This window comes from Odocoileus virginianus, chromosome 6, assembly GCF_023699985.2.
Source record: "Odocoileus virginianus isolate 20LAN1187 ecotype Illinois chromosome 6, Ovbor_1.2, whole genome shotgun sequence".
Classification (NCBI taxonomy): domain Eukaryota; kingdom Metazoa; phylum Chordata; class Mammalia; order Artiodactyla; family Cervidae; genus Odocoileus; species Odocoileus virginianus.
In genome coordinates this window covers 12,188,599-12,214,405 of record NC_069679.1, presented here as the reverse complement: position 1 = coordinate 12,214,405, position 25,807 = coordinate 12,188,599, and the positions used below count along the sequence as shown (strand labels likewise).

The 25,807-nt window shown below is 50.1% G+C and overlaps 1 protein-coding gene across 3 annotated transcripts; it reads left to right on the top strand.

Moving 5' to 3' along the window:
- Positions 1-3,028: 3,028 nt before the first annotated feature.
- Positions 3,029-12,725, top strand: GRAMD2A (GRAM domain containing 2A). Of its 3 annotated transcripts, XM_070468766.1 has the most exons (13): positions 3,029-3,667; positions 3,844-3,927; positions 4,152-4,316; positions 4,748-4,805; positions 5,166-5,241; positions 6,272-6,375; positions 6,972-7,070; positions 7,199-7,270; positions 7,767-7,856; positions 8,855-8,999; positions 9,236-9,332; positions 10,215-10,319; positions 10,578-12,725. In XM_070468766.1, exons 1-13 carry the CDS (start codon positions 3,501-3,503, stop codon positions 10,579-10,581), a joined length of 1,266 nt encoding a protein of 421 aa, XP_070324867.1. In that variant the 5' UTR covers positions 3,029-3,500; the 3' UTR covers positions 10,582-12,725. The 3 variants fall into 3 exon arrangements, with proteins under 3 accessions (XP_070324867.1, XP_070324869.1, XP_070324868.1); XM_070468768.1 differs by lacking the exon at positions 9,236-9,332; XM_070468767.1 differs by lacking the exon at positions 10,578-12,725 and having other exon boundaries at positions 7,794-7,856; positions 10,215-10,323.
- The last annotated feature ends 13,082 nt before the right edge of the window (positions 12,726-25,807 follow it).

Here is a 25,807-nt window from a genome sequence, read left to right as displayed (position 1 = left end):
GGGGACCCAGGCTGGCTCCCCACTCTCCAGCTCCCTGCTCTTGCCATCTCTCTCCTCTGGATCAGAGCCCTGTTGCTCCTTGCTTGGACCCTGCTTGACTGGTTCTGTTGGTGAATTCTTGCTGAACATTGCCCCAGACCTAGCTTTTCACTGGACTTTGCTCCCGTCTCTTTATTTCTACTCATCTAAACAAATACTATGGGAAAGAAGACGAATTAGTAGAGAGTCTGATTTGAAGATGATTTTAAAACCAGTGCATTTCAGCCATATCCAGGGTTTCTGAATCAACAGCATTATCAGGATGACCAGGAGGAGCTGGTTTTAATTGATGGATATGAAGGATTGGCTTTTGACCACCATGATAATCACATGAAAAGAGGTTACTTTTAGTTTAAACATATTTGAGATGTTTTCCCCATTTTTCTTTCTGTCCTTTTCTTTTTTAAAAAAATTTTGGCAGCACTATACTAAATGTTGGCCCACTGTAAGCATGTGGGATCTTAGTTCCCTGACCAGGGATGGAGTCCATGTGCCCTGCATCAGGAGTGTGGTCTTAACCTGTGAACCACCAGCGACATCCCTCTTTCCATTTCTGTTTTCTTCATGGAGATGCTATGGGAATCACAACAGCCTTCTTTTGTTATTTTCATGGCCCTTCTCCCTCCAGCTTCTGTTCTTGATTTCGCTTACACTGTCTACACATGTCACAAATGTGAGCTGCACATTGGTGTTGCCCTAGGTTCAGAGGTTGCGGTGATGGCGGAAGTGTCCTGTAGCCCCTGGAGATGGGCAGTTAGAGCTCACCCACAAGTGTCTGAGAGGAGCCTGAGGTTCGGGGCAGTGAGAGCCTGCAGCAGGGCTCATCACTAGGCTGGGGAAGGGCCCAGGGAAGGCACCCCTTCTGAGGTCTTTGAACCTAAGGATGAGTTAGTTTAGAATCCATGCAAAGGCTTGATTATCCATGCAGGGTTAGGTGAGGAAGCCAAGCAGGATTGCAGTCCCACCCAGTTGGTGAGGCTCAGCTTCCTTTTCTCTGGAAATCCGGCTGTAACTTTGACTCTGTGTCATTTGAGCTCCTGCAGCCCTGACAACTTGAATCATACTTTTTAGTACATGAGGGACAGGCTTCCTGCCTCTGAAACCATGGCCCAGCTCCTCCTCCTTCCTCTTGGGGTCCTGTTTTATCCTCAGTTGTCCGGGCCGGAATGTGTTCCTTAGAGTGGAGCCCACATCTTTCTTCTCTTCCCTGGAGGCCCAGAGGGTTCCTGGGCTGCAGGATTCAAGCTCGTGAAGGCTTGTTCGACTTGTGCACACTTGCCTCGGGGGCCTCTCCTGTCGAAGCACTCAAAGCAAGAAAGGAAAAAAGACATGAAAGACAGGGCTGGAATCTGCCATACAAAAATTAAACACAAATATAGCAGCAATACCACAGACAGAGATAAAAGGCAAATAGGGGAAATATTTGCAAAAATGATAAACCTAAGGATGAATCTTCTCAACAAAGAAGGTAGACAATAAGAAAGACATGAAGATACTTATAGACACTTCACAGATGAAATCCCAGTGGTCAAAAGGTATTTGGCAAAAAATGTTGAACCTATCAGTAAACAGAAATAGAAATGAAAATAATATATTTTCACTTATCAACTTTGCAAGGTGAGAGAAAGATAATAGCCCATGTAGGGCCTGGATGTAGGGCAGTGGGCACCCTCATATAGTGCTGAAGGCCATGCTCATCATCAGTATAGCATCTGGAAGGCATTTTGGAACTAGGTCTAAAAGATCCTTAGAGATGCTCATTCTCCATCCACTAATTTTACTTCTGAGAATCTATCTGAGGAACGAATAATGACATGGGGAATGTCTCATGAAATCATGTTAAGCATCAAAACCAGGGCACACCAGTTATGTGATATATAATCCCACTTACACAAATTATATATTTATGAATAAATATTTTCTTTGTGTGATTTGGGGGAGAATTTTTTTTATTTTTGGCCCTGCCCTGTAGTGTGTAGGATCTTAGTTCCCCCTTCAAAGTGAAAGTACAGAGTCCTAACCACTGGACCACCAGGGAATTCCTGGGAATTTCTTCCTTATGGGTGATTCTTAAGAACTGTTTTTATTTATGTATTTTTGGCTGTGTCGGGTCTCAGTTGTGGCATTTGGGCTCTTTCATTGTGGCACGCAGGCTTAGTTTCCCTTCTGCATGTGGGATCTTAGTTCCCTGACCAACTGGTATCCCTTGCATTGGAAGGCAGATTCTTAACCACTGGACTACCAGGGAAGTCCCTTATGCGTGATTTTTGATCATCATACTTTATATGTTTTATATTTCTTGTATTTTCTATAATAAGCTTAAAAAGCTGAAGGTTTGGAGGGGTGTCTCTGTGAAATGTGTAGTGATGGACCCAAATAGATCCAGAAGTTAGCTTTAGGAGCATGCATACATGCTCAGTTGTGTCCGACTCTTTGCGACTCCATGGGCTGTAGCCCACCAGGATCCTCTGTCCATGGGATTTTCCAGACGAGAATACTGGAATGGGTTGCCGTTTTCTCTTCCAGGGGGTCTTCCCAATCCAGGGATGAACCCATGTCTCCTGAGTCTCCTGCACTGTGGGCAGATTCTTTACTGCCAAGCCACCTGGGAAGTCCTAGCTTTAGGGGTCAAGGGGTCAAATTACTAGCGCAACCTGTCACTTTGCAAGATTAGGAATACCTGATATGTGCACCAAAATTCTCCATACGGTTGAGGACAGAGGTCACCAGCCCACGTGGTTGGCCCATTTGGTGGGTGAGAGCTCCTCCGGCCTTGCTATGCGGCACTGGGACAGCCTGCCTCTTGGCGGGCCTCTCAGTTTCCTGTCTGTACAATGGTAGGGTGGGAGGGGGTCAGGTTAATAACCTGGAAGGGTCTTGGCAGATCTCGGCTGAGGCGATAGCTCTGTTCTTGGAGAGAATTTTGACATTATCTGGCTGCACAGCTGAGAGGGAGGGAGCGCTGGGATCTGCAGGTTCCAGCTCCTTACCTGCTGAGAGACCAGTGCACAGACCCCGTTACCTATTCACGGCCACCACATTGCCCTCCTTGGCCACCCTCTCTTCCCGTCACCCCTGGGCTCACTCAGCTAGTTTTCCTGCTCAGGCTTTACTGATTCCTGGTGTTTCTGCTCGGGAGGAGCAGGAAAGGGTGAACCCTAGGCTCTGGAGCTGTTTAGGGGAGGCATGAACTGAAGCGCCTTTGGGGGAGCCCCGCCTGCCTGGTGACCACCTGTCTGCCCCGTGCCGGGCCCTCTCTATGGGACATTTTTGAGATGGTTTGGCTCTCAGGGACGAGCTTCCCTGACGGCGTGAAGGCGTCGAGGCCGCTTCCAGGTGTGGGGCAGCCCCGCCCCCTCAGCCCACACTCACCTGTGGGCTGACGTTCACACACGCACCTGCTGCCCAGCCTTGATAAGGCCTCCTGTGCGCGAGTCCTTTCCCAGAAGCTGGGACGCTTTATGGTAATGCTGTCTGGGCACTCTGAAACTTTTGCTTTCAGGTGTGAGCAAGTCTCAGGGGCCTCCCTCCCAGCTGCCTTCTTAAGAGTGGGGCTGGCAGCTCCCTGGGAGGCTGATTCTCCTTCTGACCCAGGCATAAACTGGACTTCAGGCTTCCAGGAAGGCCGGTGAGCGAGGCTTCTGTCTCAGCCGCCTCCGGACTGTGGCATCTCCAGCCTCCTCTGGAATAGCAGGACGGGTGTTGGGTGGGGGGCAGAGGCAGCCACCCTGGGCATGGTGGAGCTGGCCAGGAAGGGTGTCCCCAGAGACCCCGCCTTCCTGATGAGGGCCCGTTTCTCCTCAGCAACCAACAGATGCGTGGGAAGACAGCTTCTCTGAAGAAGAGCACCGAGAAGCTAGGCGGGGTCCAGAGAGCCCAAGACACCAGGTGAGGCCCATTTCCCAGTCAGACGTATGTCCGATTGGAGGTGGGCAGCCCTTGGGAGGTGACCTGTAAGAAAGGGGGCCTTAAGGCTGTGTCAGGGGGTCAGTTTGGGCATAGGCTGCCCGGGGCCTCTTCCTTCCACCCCCAGGCCTAGCCCAGGGTGCTGGGACCTAGCAGAGTCTAGGCTTCTCAGGTTACCATCCTCCTCTCTGCCCATCTGTCCTCAGGCCAACCTGGACAGGGCAAAGGTTTGCGTTTCAGCAACCCCCCCCCCCCCCCCCACCTCTGGCAGCTTTGGTAGCCTCCATCAGGTCAGGCGAGTCTGCCCAGGGAGGCGGCTGCGAGGAGGGCAGTCCTGCCGGGATCATGGCCCACGGCCAGGCCCCAGAGCTGTGAGTCTGACGCCTCCACCCCACCCACTCCCCATACTGGGCCCCATCCCTGGCCTCCTGCTCATTCATCCTGGGCCTGCTCCTCAGCTTGTCCCTTGGGCAGAGAAATGGGAGGGGTTTTTTGACCCCCGGGGTGGTCGGCTGTAAGCATCCCTGGGAGGTGAGGCTCAGGTTGCCTATACCTTCTGGGGCTGGGGGGTGGCTGCGCACAGCTGACCCCTCCCCGTAGCAGGAGTGCCCTTGCCCAGGGCGAGCTCTGCGCTTGCTGTGCTCACCAGTTTGCTGTGGCCCCTGGAGACGAGCCCCGGTCTCCAATCTCTGCCCCAAGCTGGTGACTTGAGGCCAGGGCAGAACTGGCTCCAAGGATGCATGGGGCGGGGGAGGCAGGACTCGAGGTTCCTTGCCCCTGCAATGGCGTGTCTCCTTTGCAGTCTGTCCTGGCCAGAAGGCTTGAAGGGTGAAGATGTAAAGAAGTGTAGCGGAGAAGGGGTAAGTGTGTGGAGGCCAACTTCTTACTACCTGCTGGGGGAGGGGGTCCTGGGCTGCCTTGGTGACTGTCAGCTCTGTGGCCAGAGGCCTGTCACCAGGAAACCTGGGGGATGTCCCCTCCTGGGTGGGCATCATGTCCCCTTCCTGTCATGGGCTGCCTCTTAAGACCCCATGTCGCCAGGAAACAAGCTGTGCTCAGAAGTCAGCCCTCCTCACCCACTGGCTGCTCAGCTGCAGCTTCATGGCTAAGACCCCGGAGGCCCCCCGCGCCCTGTGGCCTTATTTCCTGGTGGCTGGAGCAAGGCCCTCTGCTGGGATGATCTCCTGGGACTTCTCAGACCCAGCTCCTGTGTTTTGCAGACGCTACGGAGTAAATACAACCAGCAGTACCACAAGCTGTTTAAGGATATTCCCTTGGAGGAAGTGGTTCTCAAAGGTGAGCTGCCTCCCTGGGAGAGCGGGCCTCTCCCCCTGGAACCTCCAGGCACAAGTTCAGCCATGGGAACTGGCTGCCCTTTGAAGTGGTTGGTCTTTTTTTCATGTGAGAAGATTGGGCTGATTTGAGACATGAAGTTGACTTGTGAAGATTTTCTTGAATGTCAGGGCTTCCAAATCTCATTTCTGTTCTGCTCTTATCAGTGACTACTCTTTCCTGCCCTGACCTCTCAAGGAGTGTGTCAGAACATTTGCACGATCTAGGCCCTCTCTCCAGGGAAGAGCAGGGCAAGAGGTTCTGCCTATGGGGGTGAACATCCAGGTTGGGGGGACAGCGCAGAAACCCCGCAGAGCTTCTGGGGCATGGGTGGAGGAAGAGGAAGGATCTAGCAGTCTGGAGGGGCGGGCAGAGTAGTTCAGTTCAGTCGCTCACTCGTGTCCAACTCTTTGCGACCCCATGAATCGCAGCACGCCAGGCCTCCCTGTCCATCACCAACTCCCAGAGTCCACCCAAACCCATGTCCATTGAGTCAGTGATGCCATCCAGCCATCTCATCCTCTGTCGTCCCCTTCTCCTCCTGCCCTCAATCTTTCTCAGCATCAGGGTCTTTTCAAATGAGTCAGCTCTTCGCATCAGGTGGCCAAAATACTGGTTTCAGCATCAACGTCAGTCCTTCCAATGAACACCCAGGACTGATCTCCTTTAGGATGGACTGGCTGGATCTCCTTGCAGTCCAAGGGACTCTCAAGAGTCTTCTCCAACACCATAGTTCAAAAGTATCAGTTCTTTGGGGCTCAGCTTTCTTTGTAGTCTAACTCTCTCATCCATACATGACTACTAGGGGTGGTCAGGATTCTCAGGAAAGGATGCGAGGGTGCTGAGGGAATGGGTGGTTGGGGCCTGGGATTGAGGAGGGGACTGAGGAGGAGAGTCCCCGAGGCTGGACTCTGGACTCTGAGTGGGAGGACCCAGGCCCTGGGGCTCCCGGCCGGGCCTTGCTCACGGCGGTCTCATTCGTGTGACTTCCCAGTGTGCTCCTGTGCCCTCCAGAGGGACCTGCTTCTCCAGGGCCGGCTCTACATCTCCCCCAACTGGCTCTGCTTCCATGCCAGCCTCTTCGGCAAGGATATCAAGGTAGTAATAAGTGGTAAGGCCTCAGCCTGGGGAAGAGAAGCCCCCGGCCTGTGGGCACACCTCAAGTCAGACCTGTCCCTCTGCACTCTGGCGCTTGGTGAGGCCTCTCACTGCGAGGCACTCTACCCTGTGTCAGGGCAGTAGCCCCACCCTTCCAAACCCGCCCCGATTGAGACTCCACATCTGGCCTGAGCGGCCTGAAGAGTTCACTGCCGAGTTACTCTGCCCATGGGGTGCCTCATAAATGCCTTTAGAAACCGAGTGGGATGTCACACTTTCGGGGTCATAAAGTGGCCAGGTGGGGTGGCTCAGGGAAGTCTTACTGGAGTATGGGATTCACCAGGGCAACCACCCTTGCCTCTTAGATGATGGAGTAAGAGCCTAGAGTGGAGGGTGCTGCCTTGGGGTGGGAGATGACTGGAAGGGAGCCCACGCGAGGAGGTGGGAGGTCCAGATACTCTCCCCTGTGGGCCAGACTTGTCCATGGTGCTCATGCCTGGCTCACTGCCAGGTATGGCTGGGGCCCTAAGCAGGAAGTGGGGGGACTGTGTCCTCGGGCGTGAGTCCTGAGAGAAGCCTGCCTCTCCCCTCATCAGGTGGTCATTCCCGTAGTGTCTGTGCAAATGATCAAAAAACACAAGATGGCACGGCTCCTTCCCAATGGCCTGGCCATCACCACCAACACCAGCCAGAAGGTCAGTAAATTTCTGGGCCAGCACTCCCTTGTCTGTCTCCCCATCCCAGCCCCAGGAGCCCACAGCTTGACCCTGGCACTCTCCCAGGTCTTTATGTACCTCGCCCCTTTCTGTTTTCTGTATTCCAGTATGTCTTTGTGTCCCTGCTCTCCCGGGACAGTGTATACGACATGCTGAGAAGGGTCTGCACCCACCTACAGGTATGGAGCCTGGGGCAGGGCTGGGGCCCGGGAGATTGCTCAGGCCTGGACTGAGGCCTTGGGACATGGGTGCTGGGGGGAGGTCGGCCCATCTCTTGGGCACAGGGAACCCGGGCAGAGAGAGGGAGTAACAGGCTCAGGCTCAGTGAATCAGAGGCAGTCCTTGGACCGGGTATCTATGCTGGGGAGCTTGTCTCTCTGAGGCCATTGGGCCACTGTGTGTCCCATGTGCAGCCCTCACTTGTGCTTCCTCAGTGCAGACAGACAGGAGCGTGTGGCCACTTCAGCTCTCTCTGGCCTGTGCTGAGGAAGGGGGAGGGCAGCATGTGGGGGAGTGCATCCCCTTGGATTTGCCCTCTGCTTCAGCATTAACTAGGGATCCTCCCCGCAAACACTTTAGACTCCATCTGACCCAAGGGCTCACTTGGAGGCAAAGCTCTCTTGGAGAGTGTTCGTCCCTCCCCATGTCTGACTCTGGCTGCTCCGTGATGGACAGGTAACCCCTGTTCCCTTCTGTCGCCAGCCTTCAAGCAAGAAGAGTCTGTGTGTAAGAGAGTTTCCAGAGGAACCTGAGTGCGAGTCTCTGGTGAGAACTAAGGCTGGGAGCAGAAGATGCTGGCCTGAGGTTGCCTGTGGCTTTGAGACTTCAGAGCCTCCCGGAGGGGGGCCGACAGTGCAGAACTAGGGCACCAGGATCAAGAGCCAGTGGCATGCTGTGTCAGCGTGTCCCCAAGACCCACCCCCCTCCACGCCATGCAGAGTCCTGGGCAGATTATGTTGACATTCTGAGCAGAATACATGCCCAGCCCCCGGAACTTGGCCCTGGTTGGACCCCAACACCTTCGTAGGTACAGGGCCAGCAACCCATCCTCTTCCCTTTAGTGGAGTCAGGAGGGCCTTCAAAGGGCTGATGTCCCTGAGATAGAGCTCTGAAGGCTATCATTCTAGAACACAGGCAGGCTGTAGATTTGCCGAGGTCCCGGCCCTTTCTTTTGTTCCTGGGATCCTGGGTAAGTAAAGTTTCTAGGGTAGGGGTTGGGGTGAGAGGATAGCAATGACTCCAGGGTGTTTTGAAGTCTCTGTCTGTAACCATTAAGTGTTTAGCCAAGCATGTGATATGCACAATGCCATGCAGGGGATGGAAGGCAATGTTCCCATTTTTATTGATGGGGACCTTAAGTGCCCCTGCCAAGGGCAGTGATGTACTCAGAGCCCAGATTAGCAGGAAGCACAACTTATTCCATCTAAGATAGCGAATGTGAGTTTGTGCCCGTCCAAATTCTTTTGACCCTCCTGGACTCAGCTGATCTGAGCACGCCCCTGGGTTGCCTCATGTCCTGGTTCTACACTAGCAGTCTTCAAAGACACCGTCCCCTGGAAGAGTGGCTGGTTACAGCAAGGTAGCAGATGAGAAATGTGATTGCTGTGGCTGTGGTTTCCCTGCTTCTGGGTATCTGCTTTCATGCTCGATAGGCATCCATACTGATAATATACGGAAAGGCTTTGATAAACCTAGCGTGGATCCTTAGGGCAAGTGAGATCTCAAGGGCCAAGGTTAGACAGTATCTCCTGCCTTCTCTGCAGGAAGCCCTCATCCCTGAGATGAAGTGGAGGAAAGTGTGCCCTGCCTCCAGGTCCCTGTCCCTCCCAGACAGCATCCCTTGTATCTCTCGGGCATCCATGGAATCCACGGACAGCTTCTTCCCCTCCAAGAAGCCTCTGGGGTCTGGTGAGTTCAGCCTGCTTGTCCATGGCAACTGCTCGCAAAGACAAGGTTTTCCGTCCTCCCACTTCTGTGAAAAGAGGTCATCACAGCCAGGAGGGCTTCTCAGGGCAGTTTCTTTCTTTCTGCAAATCCATAAGGGGAAGCCAAGAGCTCGTGTGGCTTCAGAGAACAGGGGTTGGGGAGTGGGCTGGGGGCTTGCCTTCTGCCCCAGGACGCTGCCGAATGCTGTCCTCTTGCAGAGACCTCCGACTGTGAGGAGAAGCTGGAGGCGGGGCCCGTGGGCCACGGGGAGCTCAGGCTCTGGGATTACCGGCTCCTGACGATCGTCTTCGTGCTGTAGGTGGCTGGAGAGTGGCGGGTGTGGGTGCGTGCTTGACCCGACCTGCCTGGGTGTCTGGGTGTTTAAAGCCAGAGGCTTGGTGTGTGGGGAAGTCGGTGTCCCGAGTGAGGGAGAAGGTTCTGGGTCAGCTGCAAGCTCCTGGCAGGGGTGGGCATGCAGCAGCCCCTTCCGGAGCAAGAGACAGTATCTCCGGTTTTTATTCCTTCAGACCTGTAATTTAGGGTTAAGGCTGTGGGGAAGGGGCAAAACATGAAACTAGTGAAGAAAGAAAAAGTTGCAAAGGATTGGGGAGGGAGAGGGTCTGGCAACGTCTGAGAGGCCTGTCAGATAGACCAGGGGAGGGCCATGGCCTTCCCACTGCCCACCACTGGGGTGTTTCCTGGGACCCCAGGCTTGTCTGTCATTCGGCCTAAGAGCTAGTAGAGCAGTGAGCTTGGTGGGATGTTTTATGAACAGCCAGCAGCCTCTGGATTCCCTCGCCTTATCTCGGCACCTTCCTCTGGGTCTGCCGGCTGGGTATCGACTGTCAACCTCAGCACTTGCCTCGGGGAAAGGCTACCACCTGAGGGGGTAATCTTAGTGGCCTCACAGAGGGGGTATGGGACCAAGGTGGCTGGTTAGAGGGAAGGTGGGCTCTGCTGAAGGACCCACAACTCTTGCTGGGCTTCAGGGATACTTCCATGGGGACGAGTCTCAGGACCCCCTTGTGGCCTCTCGGAAGAAAGAGGCCCAGGTCTGAACGAAGCTGTAGGCAAAGTGTTGTTTAATTCCTCTGGCTGCAGGAACTAGCTTAGTCCCACTCCTGTGTTTGCTGATCCTGTAAAAATGCCCCCTTTCTAGAAGAGAGACTCACCTCCTCCCTACCCCTCTTTCTCCAGGATCTGCTTCTTGGTCATGTCTTCATCCTACCTGGCGTTCCGCATCTCCCAGCTAGAACAGCAGTTATGTTCCCTGAATTGGGGTGCCTCGGTCCCTGGGCACAGGTGATGCCCCTTATCTTTCTCATGCTTCTGGGATTGAGGGTGAAGGACAGGAGCCAACACCCGTGGCCAGGCTCCTTGCTGGTCTGACTGGTCTTGGCCTTGCCCTTGAGCTGGTTTGTTGGCCGTCAGCGAGGTTGGGCAGGGTATGCAGGGTGTACAGACCCCACCTTGACCCGCCCTCGTGGGCGGACCCACTGACTTGTCTGTCTGCCTTCTAGGCCCTTTGTCTGACCTGTGTGCTGTCTCTTCTGTGTGCAGGTAACAGCCACTTGGCCTTTGACCCCAATCCTCCAAGAGGAGTGCTCTGGGTGCTAAGGTGCCACCACCGATGCCCTTGGTTTGTGCTGCCGCTGTGCTGAGACCGAGTCAGAAAGAAAATATTGCAGAATCCTTCTCCCCACAGCTCTTCTCCCTCCTTAAATGAGTGGTCTGAAGTACCTGTTTACAAAACTCCTACAAATTTGGGACTCAGATGGAAAGCCAAGTTTCTGGAAATAGACAAGGAGTTCTGTACACTAAGCTTTAGCAGCCACTTATGTGAAAACAAAATTTTTTCACTTGCTCCTTGGAAACAGTTCTGACACAGAGGTAGAACATTTGGGGCCAGTGCAAGAGACAAAGGCCATGCTCTGATACCAAGCACATGGCTCACTCCAGGGCTGGGATAGCGGCTGGAACCCAAATTGGCAGCGTGGGCTCCACGCTCTCCCAGCAAACTGCTCTCACTTGGACCCCCCGAGAGTTCCTGTTCTGGGGCCCAAAGGGTCTCTCTGCAGGTGGCCAGGGGCCCATGCAGGGCAAACTGGAGGCAGTGAGGTGAGGTCTGAATGAGGAGAGGAGGGTCTGTGGCCAGGATTCTAGCCAGGGGCCTGTTCATGCTCTGTGCAGAGGCTCTGTTCTGACCCCTCTTGAGGAGGCTGGCTCGGTCTGGGAGCACACGACTTGCAGCAGGGGATGACAGCAGGGGCTGTGGAGAGCAGAGGTCCAGCATTCTGTGTCCTCAGTTGCTGTTTCCTGGTGAGACAGGTGGAGTGGAGCTTTTTTGGTCACTGTGGTCACAGACCAGGTACTCGATCTTCCCCTCGTGTGCTCAGACATTTCCAAGGTGCCCCATGTGGGAAGTGGGGGATGGGAAGGGTAGTGGCTTTGATTTGAGGTCTTGCTTTGTACTCCCTGCTTCACTGCCTGGATTTTGGGCTGGATGGTGCCTTGGGCCACCACAGGGCAGAGCTCACTATGCCACCTGAAGGAGGGTCCTCCACACCTTGGGCTCTGTTCTCCATGAGTAAGCTGGAGGTGTCCAAGGTGGGCCTGTGACTGCCAGGACCAGGCCAAGGGGGTCTGTCTGATACCTGTGGAAGCAAGAGAGGTAGCAGACAGGAAGAATGGACATGGTGGCTTTGCCTTAGAGACTCCTCCTCCTCTCACAAGGTCTCCTTAATGCTACAAAACTTCTGTGCCTTAAAACTCTCCTGGGGCTCTGATCTGCTAAGACAGTGTCTTTGGAGGTGCTGGAAAGGCCTTAGTGGGGCGGCCAGATGTATCAGGGAAGGTCACTGGTGATGGGTGGGTGGGGTCAGAAATAGCCACTTTTCCCCCCTTCAGACTCCTGAGAGGTTAACTGGTGGGGGGTGGTGGTGCAGGGATCCTGGGGGAAATTATTTATTGTGGAGTGTAACTGTCCTGTTATGACAAACCCAAATGAAGACTGGAGGGACTGACAGGAGGTGATAACTTCCTAAACTCAGGCTGGAAGTCTCCCCATCCCAGGTTCTAGGATCGGGCTCAGAGCCTGGCCTTGGGGGATACTTTCTCTCAAGATGTATGTCTCAGGTAAAACTCATGGCTCCATTCTCCCTGCAGCACCATGCTGGATGGATGCCCATTCTATTTGAGGAACCAGCTCCCTGTTTTCAGGGAAATAATCCTACTTGCCCCAACGCCTCCCCTCCCTGGTCCTTGCTGAAGGGCAGGGAGAACAGGTCCATTCTCTGAACCTTGCTGGGTTGAGCCAGAGGTCATGAGAGGTGCCAAGTCATGGGTGGCTATGCCAACATGATGGTGAACTAGCCTCCAGTCTCCATGCCCTGGGCTCAGAGAGGGCAAGACGTGTGCAGTGGGGTAGGTGGCTTTGGAGGCCCTCTTGGGGTCCAGAGCTTTGAGTGACTGTAGTGTGCCTGTCCCTCTGGAGGGCCCTCTGTTACTTCCTTCTGTTCTCCAGCCTGTTCCTTTGGCCAGGGTACCTTCTGTTGTGCTCATTTATAAACCATGTGTCTTTATGCAGACCTGCTTGCATTGGCAGATGCTTCTCTAATTCCTTGAGAATTTGGTTCAACTCTCCTTCAGTTGTTCCACTATGGCATTAAACTTTGAAAATATTTTAAAATAAAAATCTGATTTTTCTAATCCTGTGGTATGGAAAGTTCATTTTTAGGTTTTAACTACTCACTAAAGGTACTCTTACTGACATATTTGGCATCAAGGAGACTGACGGAACCCAAGTCATTCCCAGAATCCCAAATACTCTGCAGATCTCATGGGACTTTAGCTAAGCTGACTCATACGTCAGGCGTAAGGAATGGTGTGGATGGTCACAGCACATAGCACAGCGTCCTGCCTTGGATGGGTGGACACTGAGAATGCTTCCCCATTTCTCCTGGGCAACTCCAAAGCACGGTCCGTGGTTCGAACAGTACTGTGCTCCTGACTCAGGAATTACAAGTCAAACTCAGAGCGAGAAAACTCCTTTGTCCTTTTCTATGATATCAAGCCCAGATTTCGGAGGTTGAAGTCCAATTTGGGAGACTTCCCTGGTCTCCACTGGTTAAGAATCTGCTTGCCAATGCAGAAGACACTAGTTTGATCCGTGGTCCAGGAAGATCCTACATGCCGCAGAGAAACTAAGCCTATGCACCAGAACTTCTGAAGCCCAACCATGCTTAGGGCCTGTGCTTTGCAGCAAGAGATACCACTGCATTGAGAAGCCTGCACACTGCAAGGAAGAGCAGCCCCCACTTGCAGCAACTAGAGAAAGCCCGTGTGCAGCAGTGAAGACCCAGCACGGCCAAAAATAAATATTAAATTAAAAAACAAATCCAATTTGGGCCACATCACCTTTCTCCTTGGGAGGCACCCCTCTAGCAGTGATCTGTTCCTTCAGTAAATACGGAGCCCAGATTCTGAGCTAGTGCTAAACTAGGTGCTGAGGACAGAGCAGTGACCAGTCAGGCAGTATCGTTGTGTCCCCTGCGGCACTTGCATTCCACATAAACGTAAGTTCCAAGTAAATCATGAACAAACAAGGTAACTGCAGATTCTGATCATGTTCCATGAAGGAAAGAGACTGATATGAGATACAGTAAAAAGGGAGATGGCTTTAGATGAGTGGTCAAGAAATGTTCTCTGAGGTGAGATTTAAGTTGCTGCTGAAGGGATGAGGAGCCAGTCATGAAAAGGGCTGGGGAAAGAATGTTCCTGGCAAAGCGTTGACAACTGTGAAAGGTAGGAGAGAAGGCATGTGTCTCTGAGGAGCAGAGACCATCTGCATGAATCTGGAATACGAGACTGACATGCGAGACTGACATGAAAGAGGCTGGAGAGGTCAACTTAGTGACCACAAAGCAACCTATTTAAAAGGCAGGAAAGGACCCGAACAGACATCTCAACATCACTGTCACTAGGGAAATGCAAATCAAAACCACAGTTAGATACCACTTCATATCCATTAGGATGGCTACTAGCAAAGAAAACAAACAAACAAAAATCCCTAAGAGCCTTAGTGAGGATGTGGAAAAACTGGAACCCTTATGCACTATTGATAGGAGGGTAAAAGGGTGCAGCCACTGTGGCAAAGAGTATAGCAGTTCTTCAAAAAATTAAAAGCAGAATTACCCTCTGAGCCAGTGATTCCACTTCTGTGTATATACCCACGAGAACTGAAAACACGAGCTTGAAGAGCTACCCGTACACCCGTGTTCATAGCAGTGTTATTCACAATAAGCCAAGAGGTGGAAGCAGCCCAAGTATCTACTGACAGGAGAATGGATAAACAAAATATGGTACAGACACGCAATGCAGTATTATTCAGCCTTCCAAAGGAAGAAGACTTGACATGCAGTACAACATGGATGAACCTTGAGGACATTACGCTTAGTGAAGTAAGTCAATCACAAAAAGACAGGTACTGTATGATTCTACTTGTGTGAGGTACGTGTGGCAGTCCAGTTCATAGAAACAGGAAGCAGAATGGTGGTTGCCAGGAGCTACGGGGAAGGGAAATGGGAGTTATTGTTTAATGTGTATAGAGTTTCAGTTATGCAAGATAAACAGAATTCTCGAGATGGTGATGACTGTTACACAACAATGTGAATGTGAAACTTAAAAATGATTAAGATGATAAACTTTATGTGTATTTTACCACAATAAAAAAAACAGGTTGGAGAGGTAGGCAGAAGGGAATTTCGATTTTATACATTCATGGGTATGGCAGCTCAGGTCTGAAAATTTGGCGCTGCTAGAGTCAGTGGTTACTGAAACCAAGGGCTTTCTTTTGCTAGAGGAAGTAAACCTGTGGATGCAATATGCAGAAAAATATGGCTGAATCTCTGTATGTGATCATACACCTCCTTTTCACTATTTCCGGGGAGTAGTTCATAGAATCTTCACAGTTGGGGGCATATCATCTTATATTTTTTCAGCTGAGCTAAGTTTATAAGGGAGAAACAACTGCCTTAAACTTGGACAAATGGAGGGAGATATATGTATATATATAATTTTATGTGGGAACCTCAGTTTGCATCCTGGGCTTTAGTCAGATCAGGGAGAATCATGGGAGTAGGCAGGAGTTCTTGTGAAAAAGGCATTCAGGAGTGAGGAGGGCTCTGGGACAACTGCATCCCACCAGAGATGTCCTGGGACTAAGGAAGTGCCCTCCCACTCCCAAGTGCCCATCCAGCCAGCCCTGGCCCTCTCATCTGGTGGCTGTGACATCAGGACTCCTGTCGAGCTAGGTGAAGTCGTGGCCCCGTGCTGCTCCCCTCTCCTAGGAGCTGGACCACAGACTCAGGGCATCCTAGAGGACCGAAGCTCGCCTGCCAGCCACAGGCTGGGACAGCTCAGTTCCCTAGGTGGATCTCGCCCTGAGGGCGCTGAGGCCACTGGGCCACTAGGTGGCAGCAAAGTCCAGCAGGAGCTGGAACCGAGGCGCGAGGGACAGACTTCTCTCTCAAAGGCCCCCCGCCGTCCCCAGGCCCTGGCAGTGGCAGCAGGGAAGCTGGGCAGCCTCCTGTGGCCTCGTCTCCCTGGCGCCCTCCAGTCCTTTCTCTCCTCTCCCCCCTTCTCTCATCCCTGGGGGAAAGGCCGGAGGTGACTGAGAGGAAAGCATTCCCGCCGGCTCTGCAGATCTGAGGTCAGGTCAGGCAGAAGGCAGAAGTGGCCGGGCTGAAGAACAAGCGTAGGGGTGTGTGTGTGCGTGTGGTGGGCGGGCCCGGGGGCAGGGGGGCACAGAAACCCCCGGCTTCCTCCTCTCTTCCCTTGTCAGTAGTGTCTTCTCCTGCTCAGGGCAGAGAATTACAGAAACTGGGTGAGATTTCCCTCCTCCTCCCGCCTTCATTTAGACAAGGGGCTGGACCCCAGAGCAGAGCGGATTCGAATTTAACGGTTACATGGCTCCACAGGCTCTGCCCTCTGAAAGTGAGGCGGAGGGAGGCGTTTAAGCCTCTGAAATGATCATCGAGAGAAACCCGAGTTCATCCTCTGTGTGCCTGACCTCCGGAGCCGAGGCGCACCTGGCGCCCAGCAGGCCCTGCGGCTGGCCCGCCTGCGCCTTGGCAGGGCTCCTCGCCTTCCCGGAATGTGTTCCTTCTTGTTTGCCACTCGGTGCTTGGCCTCAAGCCAAACCGGGGCTGCTCAGAAGACTGTGCCCCACTCACTTCTCTCGCAGGATCTGAGACAAGGCCCTTTTCCGCTTGGGGAGAGGCCAGGCCCTGGCCACAGCCTCATCCTCCTGGTGCTGCCTTGTCTCGGGGCATCGGCCTCTGCAACGGTCGAGGGCAGAAGCACTCAGGCAGAAGGCAGCTGGCACCCCGCAAAGCAGAGAGTGGCACAGTGACATCTTATCCTTTTGGCAGCCTTCTAAATTGGGCCAGAGTGGGCAAAGTGTTACTCACAAGCTGTTCATTAACTTGTTAAATGCAGAAAGGTTTGCTTAGGCTTCGCTTTGGGAGAACGTGACACCCACTGCTCCTGGATTCACTGTGGCGTGAAGGCGTGTTAATTGGTATAGGATTTCTGATGGAAGTTTTTCTTTGCTGTTAGTTCCAAATACCAGGCTCGTCTGAATGTGTGCTCTTTCCAGGCTGAAGTTAGGTTTAAAAGATGTATTAAACACATTCTATGGACCCCTGGATGTATGCTTCTATAGATACTATGATTCTATAATTTTCTGAGCAACAAAATGGGTAACAGGCTCCACACTGGGTGCTTTTTTACGCTCATTTGACTCTCATAAGAACCTCTCAATACAACAATATAATTTTCACAACTTATGCTGTAGAAATGGAGCTTAATAGGACAGAAATACGTATGGACCCCTTCGAAGAGTTTACTGAGGATGGCTGTGTGACAGTGTGAGACATGTGAGCTCTGATAAGTACAAAAGGGAGTGGTATAGACTGACTCAGCGGCAAGGGGTGTGCTGCCTGTGTGGGATTCAGAGGATGAGCAAGGTCTGATCAGAGAGCTGTGGGGAGAATCCTCACAGGCCGTGTGTTTGGGGGCGGGGCTGGGTAACAGCAGTTCAAAGATGGTGGTGCGGAGGGTGCTGCCGATGACAGCTTCGGGAGAGACTTCTGCTGGGGAGTGGATGTGTGAGTGTGCAGAACCTCTCAGGATCTAAATGCCAGGATGAGAAGGAAGGACTTGATTTTGTAGGCAATGAAGAGCTTACTGGGGCTGCAGGAGCTTAGGAGTGATGGATAAATATGACGGTTTGGGAATGCTGGTTGGGAAATGGAGCACAAGGTCAGAATAGTGAAAAGTCTGTCAGAATAGTCCAGACCATGGTTTCCCAACCTCAGCACTGCTGCCTTTTCGGGCCGCACAGTCTTTTGATAGTGGTAGTGGGGGTAATCCTGTGCCCATTGTAAGGGTGTTTGGCCACACCCTTGGCCCACCTGATGCCAGTAGCACTTCCTGCCCCTAGTTGTGACAATCAAAAACATCTCTAGACATTGCCAAATGTCCCTTGGGGGGCAAAGCGGCCCCTGATTGAGAGTCATTAGTCTAGAAGGCACGTGGTGAGGGCCTGAACCTCAGAATGTTGATAGGTATTTTCATAACCAACTGCATCAATCTATTGACATTTAGAATAGCTGACAAAGTAAAATGATTTCCTTGCCACAGGAAATTCATCATCAATGCCAAAGGACTTAATGGCCTAAGGAAGCTTCAGAAGTAAATCATTCTGCATCTTAGAAACCTCTAGAGGATACACCAAAACTACACATAATGTGCTCTAAATTCATTAGCGAGAAAGTGGCTGATCTCAGGATTTCTGTCTACCCCTCACCCTTCAGTCACATCTTACTCAACTCCACTTTGAATAAGGAATGCCCACTCTGCAGGAGAAGCAAGAGATGTGGGTTTCATCCCCGGGTTGGGAAGATTCCCTGGAGTAAGAAATGGCAACCCACTCCAGTATTCTTGCCTGGAACATTCCATGAGCCGAGAAGCCTGACGGGCTACAGTCCATGGGGTCACAAAGAGTCACACGACTGAGTGCACAATCTGTCCACAGGCAGAGAAGCTACTGATCTATATTTTGCTAGGCTTGCATTCACCTTTTTAACATTTTTTACTCTGCCTATTGGTAGAGTGGATGGATAGAGCCTGGCCTGCAATGAAGAGCTATGATTTACTAAGATGTATCTCTGTCTAAAGAAGGAATCAGTGAAGATCAACTAAGACCATTGTAAGAACTTTGGCTTTTACTCTGAATGAGATAAGAGGCAAAGAAGTGAATAATAAGCTTTTATTATAGGGGCCTTAAAAGGATCACCACTGGCTGTGAGGGAGGGAACAGTGAGAACAGGGAGGTCAGTTAGGAGACTTTAGGCCGTCTCATTTAGCGAGGACAGTGGCGCTGACTCAGGTGGCAGAGCAGAGAAGGTGCAAACAGGCAGATTCTGATGGTAAAAACAATAGCTTCTCCTATCAAACTAGAGATGGAGAGTAACAGAAAAAGTCATAAAGGATACTCATGTTTTATCGCTTGAGATTATGGACAGAACTGCCATCAACTGAGATGGAGAAAGCCATTACTGGTGCAGTTTTTGGAAGATCAGAAATGTACTATTTAACATGTAAAGTTTGAGATGAGTTTTAGGCATCAAAGTAGGAAGGTCAGGTGGGTAATAGATAATATGGGTCTGGAGTTCAGAAGAGAGGTCTAGGAGATATAAGTTTGGGAACTGTCACCATATGGATGGTATTTAATTGCAGGAGGCTGGATGAGATCACCAAGGGACTGTGTCTGTGTATAGAGGAAAGCATGGATGACTGAGCCCTGTGGCACGCTGTCGAGAGACCAGGAAGAAAAGGAGGAACTAGTAAAGGAAACTGATGAGTGCCTGAAAAAGCAGGAGGAAACCCAGAAGAGTTTGTTGTTCTGGAAGCCAATTACCATATGGCAAGCAGGGGACTGACAAGTGCTGTTAATAAACCAAAATTTTCTTTTCCCGTGGCTCAGTGAAAGTTCTTTTTCACTGGAATGTAGCCCAGAAATTTCCAACCTGGACAACTCCAAGCAGTTTTCTTTCAGTACAAAAATGGCCCTAGCCCCATTTCCAACCGTTGTGGTCAGTCCTGAGACTCAATTTCTGCAGGAGTTTCCACGATGCAGTCTGATTGACTGATGTGTCCTGTTCCTTTAGCTTTTGCCCATGATGTGACTCTCATCCTTCACTCCTCCAAATGATCTACCATCAAGAAAATCCAATGTACCCAACCTGCATGAAAGATTTAGTGTTAATGGAAGGCTATGGCACAAAGCCAAAAACAACTTCAAATTCAGTGCACATGTGACTGCTTATAAAATTTGACAGCTATGCTCTATCTCAGGAAACTTCTCACCAGCCATGTCCTCCAGCAGGCCCCTGTCTCCTGCCATGTTTCTGGCATGTATCCCATCTCAGTTCTTTTCATCACCCTCCCTCCACTTCTTTCCTAGGCCTCATTCTTTTTCTAGGGCATCCAATGAAAATTCAGATTTCTTTCATCTTATTATTTGCAGTAACTGATCTCTCTTTGTATCCTCCTGGCCCACTTAGGCTAAACCCAGGGAGCTGACCTTTCTCAATCAAAGAGGTCCATCTAGGCATTTACCTCAAACGAAACAACACTCTCTAGCAATAAATTAGGTGACACTCCTGAAGTCAGAGAGGCTGTATTCAGTTTTTAATAGCAGTTTTCCCTTTTGGGTAAATAAAACAGAAAACAACATTACCACTAACCACACAGCAGTGTACCACGATGGTTAAGAGCAGAGGTTCTGGCATCAGCACATCCACATTTAAACCTTGTTAAGTTCACCTGGGCAACTGTTAGGCTTTAGTTTTCTCATCTCTAAAAGGAGGCTAACAGTAGTATCTACCTTAGAGCTGTATGTGTTAGTTGCTCAGTTGTATCCAACTCTGCGACCCCATGGATTTAGCCCCCAGGTTCCTCTGTCCATGGAATTCTCCAGGCAAGAATTCTGGAGTGGGTTGCCATTTCCTCCTCCTGGGGATCTCCCCGACCCAGGGATCAAACCTGGGTCTTCTGCATTGCAGGCGGATTCTCTCCTGTCTGAGCCATCATGGAAGCTGTTTAGAGCTTTACGGTTATCACTGATGTAAATGTTCATTTTAATAATAACTGAGCTTACGGTTGTTATTAAAATGGAATATTTACATCAAATCCTTGTAAGTCCTTGACACATACAAAGAGCTTAATGAATTTTAGCTATTATCTATTAAACTTCAAGAAGTAAACTTAAATAAGTATAAAACCCGATGTTGGTACAGCTATACAGAATTAGACATAGGTTTTTCTGATACATTTTTAATGGTACTGCACAGATTCTCCTTTGAGAACTCTTTGGGTATCACTATGAAGGGATTATAAATTGCTCATATACTTTGATGTCTCAGGTCCACTTTTGTATTCCTCAAAGAGATAATCTGGAATGAAAAAGTTACTTATGAAGAGTGCAGCCCTGTTATTCATAACAACACTGGAACTAACCAAAAAACTTAACAGTGAGGAAATGGCTAAGAAAATTAAGATCTACTAACTTGATGTTAATTCCAGGTTACCATTAAACATGAGTAGACACTGACCAAGGGAGGAAATTTGTAAAAAGCAGAATTAAAATACTGCTTATGCATGAATTACAACTATGCAAAATGTGAAAATCTCTGCAAAAAAAATAAGCAGATGCATCAGAGAGTTAGATTTACATGCTGAGTTCCTTGTTTTCTGTCAAGTTGCTTAAGTTTGTCAAACTGTCCCCTACAATAGCTTGGTCTTATGCAAGCATGAAAAGTTATGTTGATTAACAAGGCATTTTGATTTCAGCAATACCATGGAAGGATGATGTGTTTTCTGATAAATTGCCTCTATTCAATATATTTGTACTTACTTATTCAACAAGTAACCACCACTGTCCACGTGCCAGGCACTACACCAAGCAGCAGATATTCAATGGTGAGTGCACATGGTCCCTGGCCTCCAGGACTTCCAGTTTAGTGGCAAGAGATATACCGCCCAAAATTACATGTGGTTTGAGCACACTAAAATGGTTCATGATTCCAGGGTATTGTCAAACAAGGGAGGCAAACTAGTCTGGCACACCAGGGATGATCTTCCTGATTAAGAGATCACATAGGCGTTTTCCTGCTGAGGGGCTTGCCTAGTGGCACAGATGGTAAAGAGTCTGTCTGCAATGCGGGAGGATCCGAGTTCGATCCCTGGGTCGGGAAGATCCCCTGGAGAAGGAAATGGCAACCCACTCCAGTACTCTTGCCTGGAAAATTCCATGGATGGAGGAGCCTGGTGGGCTACAGTCCATGGGGTCGCAAAGAGCCGGACATGACTGAGCGACTTCACTTTCACTTTCATGCTGAAGAGTATGGGAGTTACAGGGGGAGAGAACAGCAAGTAGAAAGGTTTTAAGGGGAGAAAAGAATGTGTTGTGCTGGGGGAACAAAAAGGTCTGCAGAGTTGGGGGCACAGTCCACGGGTAGGCTACAGTCCACGGCGTTGCAAAGAATCTGCCATGACTGAGTGATTCACACACACACACACTCTAGCAAAGACTCTGCCATGACTGACACACACACACACTCACTCACTCACTCTAGGGGAAGAGGGGTCTAGGAAGGGGTCAGACCGTGAAGCTTTATTAAATATATTGCCAGCATATGAAATGGACTGGGGGATGAACACGGGGATGTGTGAATACCAGAAGACTACTTAACAAACTATTGTGGCAGTCCAGAAGAGACAGATGATGGCTGTCTGGATGAGAGTGGTGGCATTGTGAAATACATGGATTTAAAGCATATTTAAGATACAGAATAGACATGACAAGGAGACTGGTAGGTGTGAAGTGTGTGAGGGATGGACAAGTCAAGGATGACGCCTAGATTTCTGGCTAGAATTGGGTGGTGCACTGGTACCATTTCCTGAAGTAGGAAATACTGATAGAGCAGATTTGATGGAGAAAGAGGAGTTGAGCTTTGGGATTTGGTGGGTTTGAGTTGCCTGTGAAATATGCAAGGGAAAATGTCTAGTTGGCTCTAAGTGGATATTCAGGTAGACGTTTGGGAGAGTTCAGGAGAGAAGGATAGAGTAGAGATGTGCCCATAGCTATCATTGGCCTGGGGAAAAGATGAGAGAGTCTAGGAATTATGTACAGAAAGAGAAAAGGGATTTGGAAATCAAAACCTGAGAATCTACAGCAAGTAGACAAGAAACTGGCAATTAAAGAGTGGTCAAGGAAGTACTAGAAAAACCTAGATATCACATCAATTAATGGAAGAGTTGTTTGAAAAGGAGGGTTTAATGTTGCTAGGAGGACTAGTAAAATGAGAACAATTAGTAATCCTACTGAGAATTTTTATAGAGTGATGGAAACATAGTCTAGATTAAAGTGGGTTGAGAGGTGGGCAGGAGGTGAGAAACTTTTGACACTTTTAGATCTGGCTGTTAAGAGGAAGAAAGTAAAAGGTCAGTATCTACAGGGGGACATGAGGTTTTGCTTTATTTAAAGACAGAAGATTTAATACATCTATACATCTAAATGCTGATGCAAAGGAGCCAGTAGAGACTCCTGCTGCATGGGAAGGAGCTGTCTGGGCACAATCCCTGAGCACAGGTGAAGGCACTAGCCACAGCTTCAGGGTCACTGCAATAGGAATGAGGAAGGCTCAAAGGTGGGGATAGAAAGACTTGTAGATTTGGTGTCAGGAAATCTGAAGTTCATGACCGTGCCTATTTTCTCTCTGAAGCTGGGGAGTGTGGGAGGAGGTGAGGGCTTTGCAGCTTTGAGGAATGAAGACTGAGGTAGCAGCTGCGGAGAGCTAGCTCGAGTGTGAGCTGGTGAGGAAAGCACGGCCTGGTGCAAAGAAACTTGTCTTAGCTTGCATTGTGTGGGAAAGGTTTTCTTCTAAATACAGGCTGCTCTGTTTTGGTACATGGAGGAAAAACGAGGCAGGCAGTAATTCTTCTCTTGTCCTTTAGCCCAAACTGCGGGAAGATCCAAGGTTAATTTGTACCTGAGTGCAATGGTAACTCTTGCCTATCACTGACACTTTAGTTGGCTACCACTTCCTGTGACACTCTGACATGTTAGTTTTCCTCACATAAGAAAACTTCGATTGCCTAGGCTGCTGCTCTTCCCATCTTTCAGATTCACGAAATCTGAAAGTACAATGTAGGGCTTTTAAAATGCTTTAGATCAGTACTTCGATGTCAGCAGCTGATCCAAATATGACCTAATATATAAAACAAAGCCAGTTATTATATAGGTTCTGCTATGTAGCAGTTAATTGAGAAAGTTTCTCATTATTGATTTCTATAATATACCTGCTGAATTTAGGAAATTCATAAAGTGATGCAAAATTATATTTAAAATGTTCAGGCAATGAGATCTGCTTTCATTTCCTGGGAGAGAGAGAACGGTACAGGTGTACACAGTGTGAGGAGATGGAGGCCCTGCCCAGAACCTCGGCCCTGTCACTTGCAACCATGTGACTGAGCTCCTCTAAGTTTGTTCCTTTTCTATAAAATCAGAATAATAAGGAGAGCGACCAAGGTGGTGAAGTAGAAAGACCCTGAGCTCACCTCCTCTCATAAGCACACCCAAATCACTATCTGCACAACAACCATGGCTGAAAAAATAATGGAAACTACCAGCAAAGATCTTCTACAACTAAAGACATAAAGGAACCATAACAAGTTGGGTAGTAGGGGTGGACTCATGACACAGTTAAATCCCATACGCGCTGGGTAGGTGACCCACAAACTGGAGAATAATTATATTGCAGAGGTTCTTCTACAGGATGAGAGTTCTGAGCCTCATGTCAGTCTCCCCAGCCTGGGGATCTGGCACTGGAAAACGAGCCCCAAGAGCATTTGGCTTTGAGGGCCAGTGGGGCTTAATTATGGAAGCCCTACAGGACTGGGGGAAAGAGAGACTTCAATCTTAAAGAAAGTACACAAAATCTCATGCTTACTGGGACCCAAAGCAAAAGCAAAAATTTGATAGAAGCCTAAGCCAGACCTACCTGCTGATCTTGGAGAGTCTCCTAGAGAGGTGTGAGGGTGGCTGTGGCTCACTCAAGGGGTATAGATACTGGTGGCAGTAATACTGGGGAACATTCAACCACAAGAACACTCCTGGCAGCTGCCATATTGGCTCCTCAGTGCCAAGACCTGGACCCACCCAACAGCCTGTAGGCTCTAGTGCTGGGATGACTCAGGCCAAACAACTGGGTGGGGACACAGTCCCACCCATCAGCAGACTTAAAGACTAAAGAGTTCATAGCCATCTAGACATGGCCCTAGACATGGCCCAGCCAACCAGAGGGCCAAGACCCAGCTCCACAAACTGGGGGACAGGCACCAGCCCCTAGCACCAGGGAAGCTGCATAAGCCTCTAGACTAGTTTCATCCACCAGGGTGTAAGCAAGAGAATTACAATACCGCAACGCAGGCCAGACTCGACCCTGGGACCAGCTGGGCTCTGCCCCTGCCCACGAGCAGGGCAACACAACCCTCAGGACACTCCAGACTCCATACCCACTGTCAGAAACTGGCGTTGTCCTACCAGTGATCTGAAAGGAGCTCTGGGAACCTTGGGCCCTGAAGACAGACTTCAGGAACCAGTTCTGCTTGCCAGGAGTCTGGCACCAACCCCAGCATCTGGCTTCACCTGCCAGTAGGTGGGCAACAATCCCAGAGTCTTCAGGACCCCGACTCTGCCCCAGGTCACCTTGCTAAGTCACTTCAGTTGTGCCCGACTCTGTGCAACCCCATAGATGGCAGCCCACCAGGCTCCCCCGTCCCTGGGATTCTCCAGGCAAGAACACTGGAGTGGGTTGCCATTTCCTTCTCCAATGCATGAAAGTGAAAAGTGAAAGTGAAGTTGCTCAGTTGTGTCCCCAGCGACCCCATGGACTGCAGCCTACCAGGCCCCTACGTCCATGGGATTTTCCAGGCAAGAGTACTGGAGTGGGGTGCCATTGCCTTCTCCGTAGGTCACCTTAGGATTCCGTAACTAGCTACCTTGGGACCAGGCCTGTGAAACAACAGGCAGCAGAATTTGCATAAGGCAGGGCCTGGCAACCAAACAGACTAGGGGCTTACCAAGCTTAGCGGACAACCCGTATAGTCAGCCTGCCACGACAGAAAGGCCCCTGCAGACCTCTCAGGAGGAACCTCGAGAGCACCTAGTTTGGGTTACGAGAGGGGAGTGCACTACCGGGATACACACGATGCCTCCTACAGAGGGATGCTTCTCCAAGGTCAAGAAAAGTAAGTAACCTACCACATATATAAAAACATATGTATGGCTGAGTTCCTTCACTGTTCACCTAAAACTATCATGACATTGTTAATCGGCTATACCCCAATACAAAATAAAGTTTAAACACACACACAAATACAAACAGCAGCTTAGTCAGACAAAAAGAGGCAGTAGAATAAAATGGTCCAGGTGAAGCAACAAGATAAAACTACAGAAATAATAAGGGAAGTGGGGAGAGGCACAGAAAGAGTTCGGAGTAATAATTGTAAAGATGCTCAAAAACTATGGAGGAGAAGAGATGCACAGAAAAATTAGAAGTTTTTAACAAAGAGTTAGAAAATATAAAAGAACAACCAAAGATGAACAATACAATAATTGAGATGAAGAATACACTAGAGGCAATCAATAGTAGACGAAATGA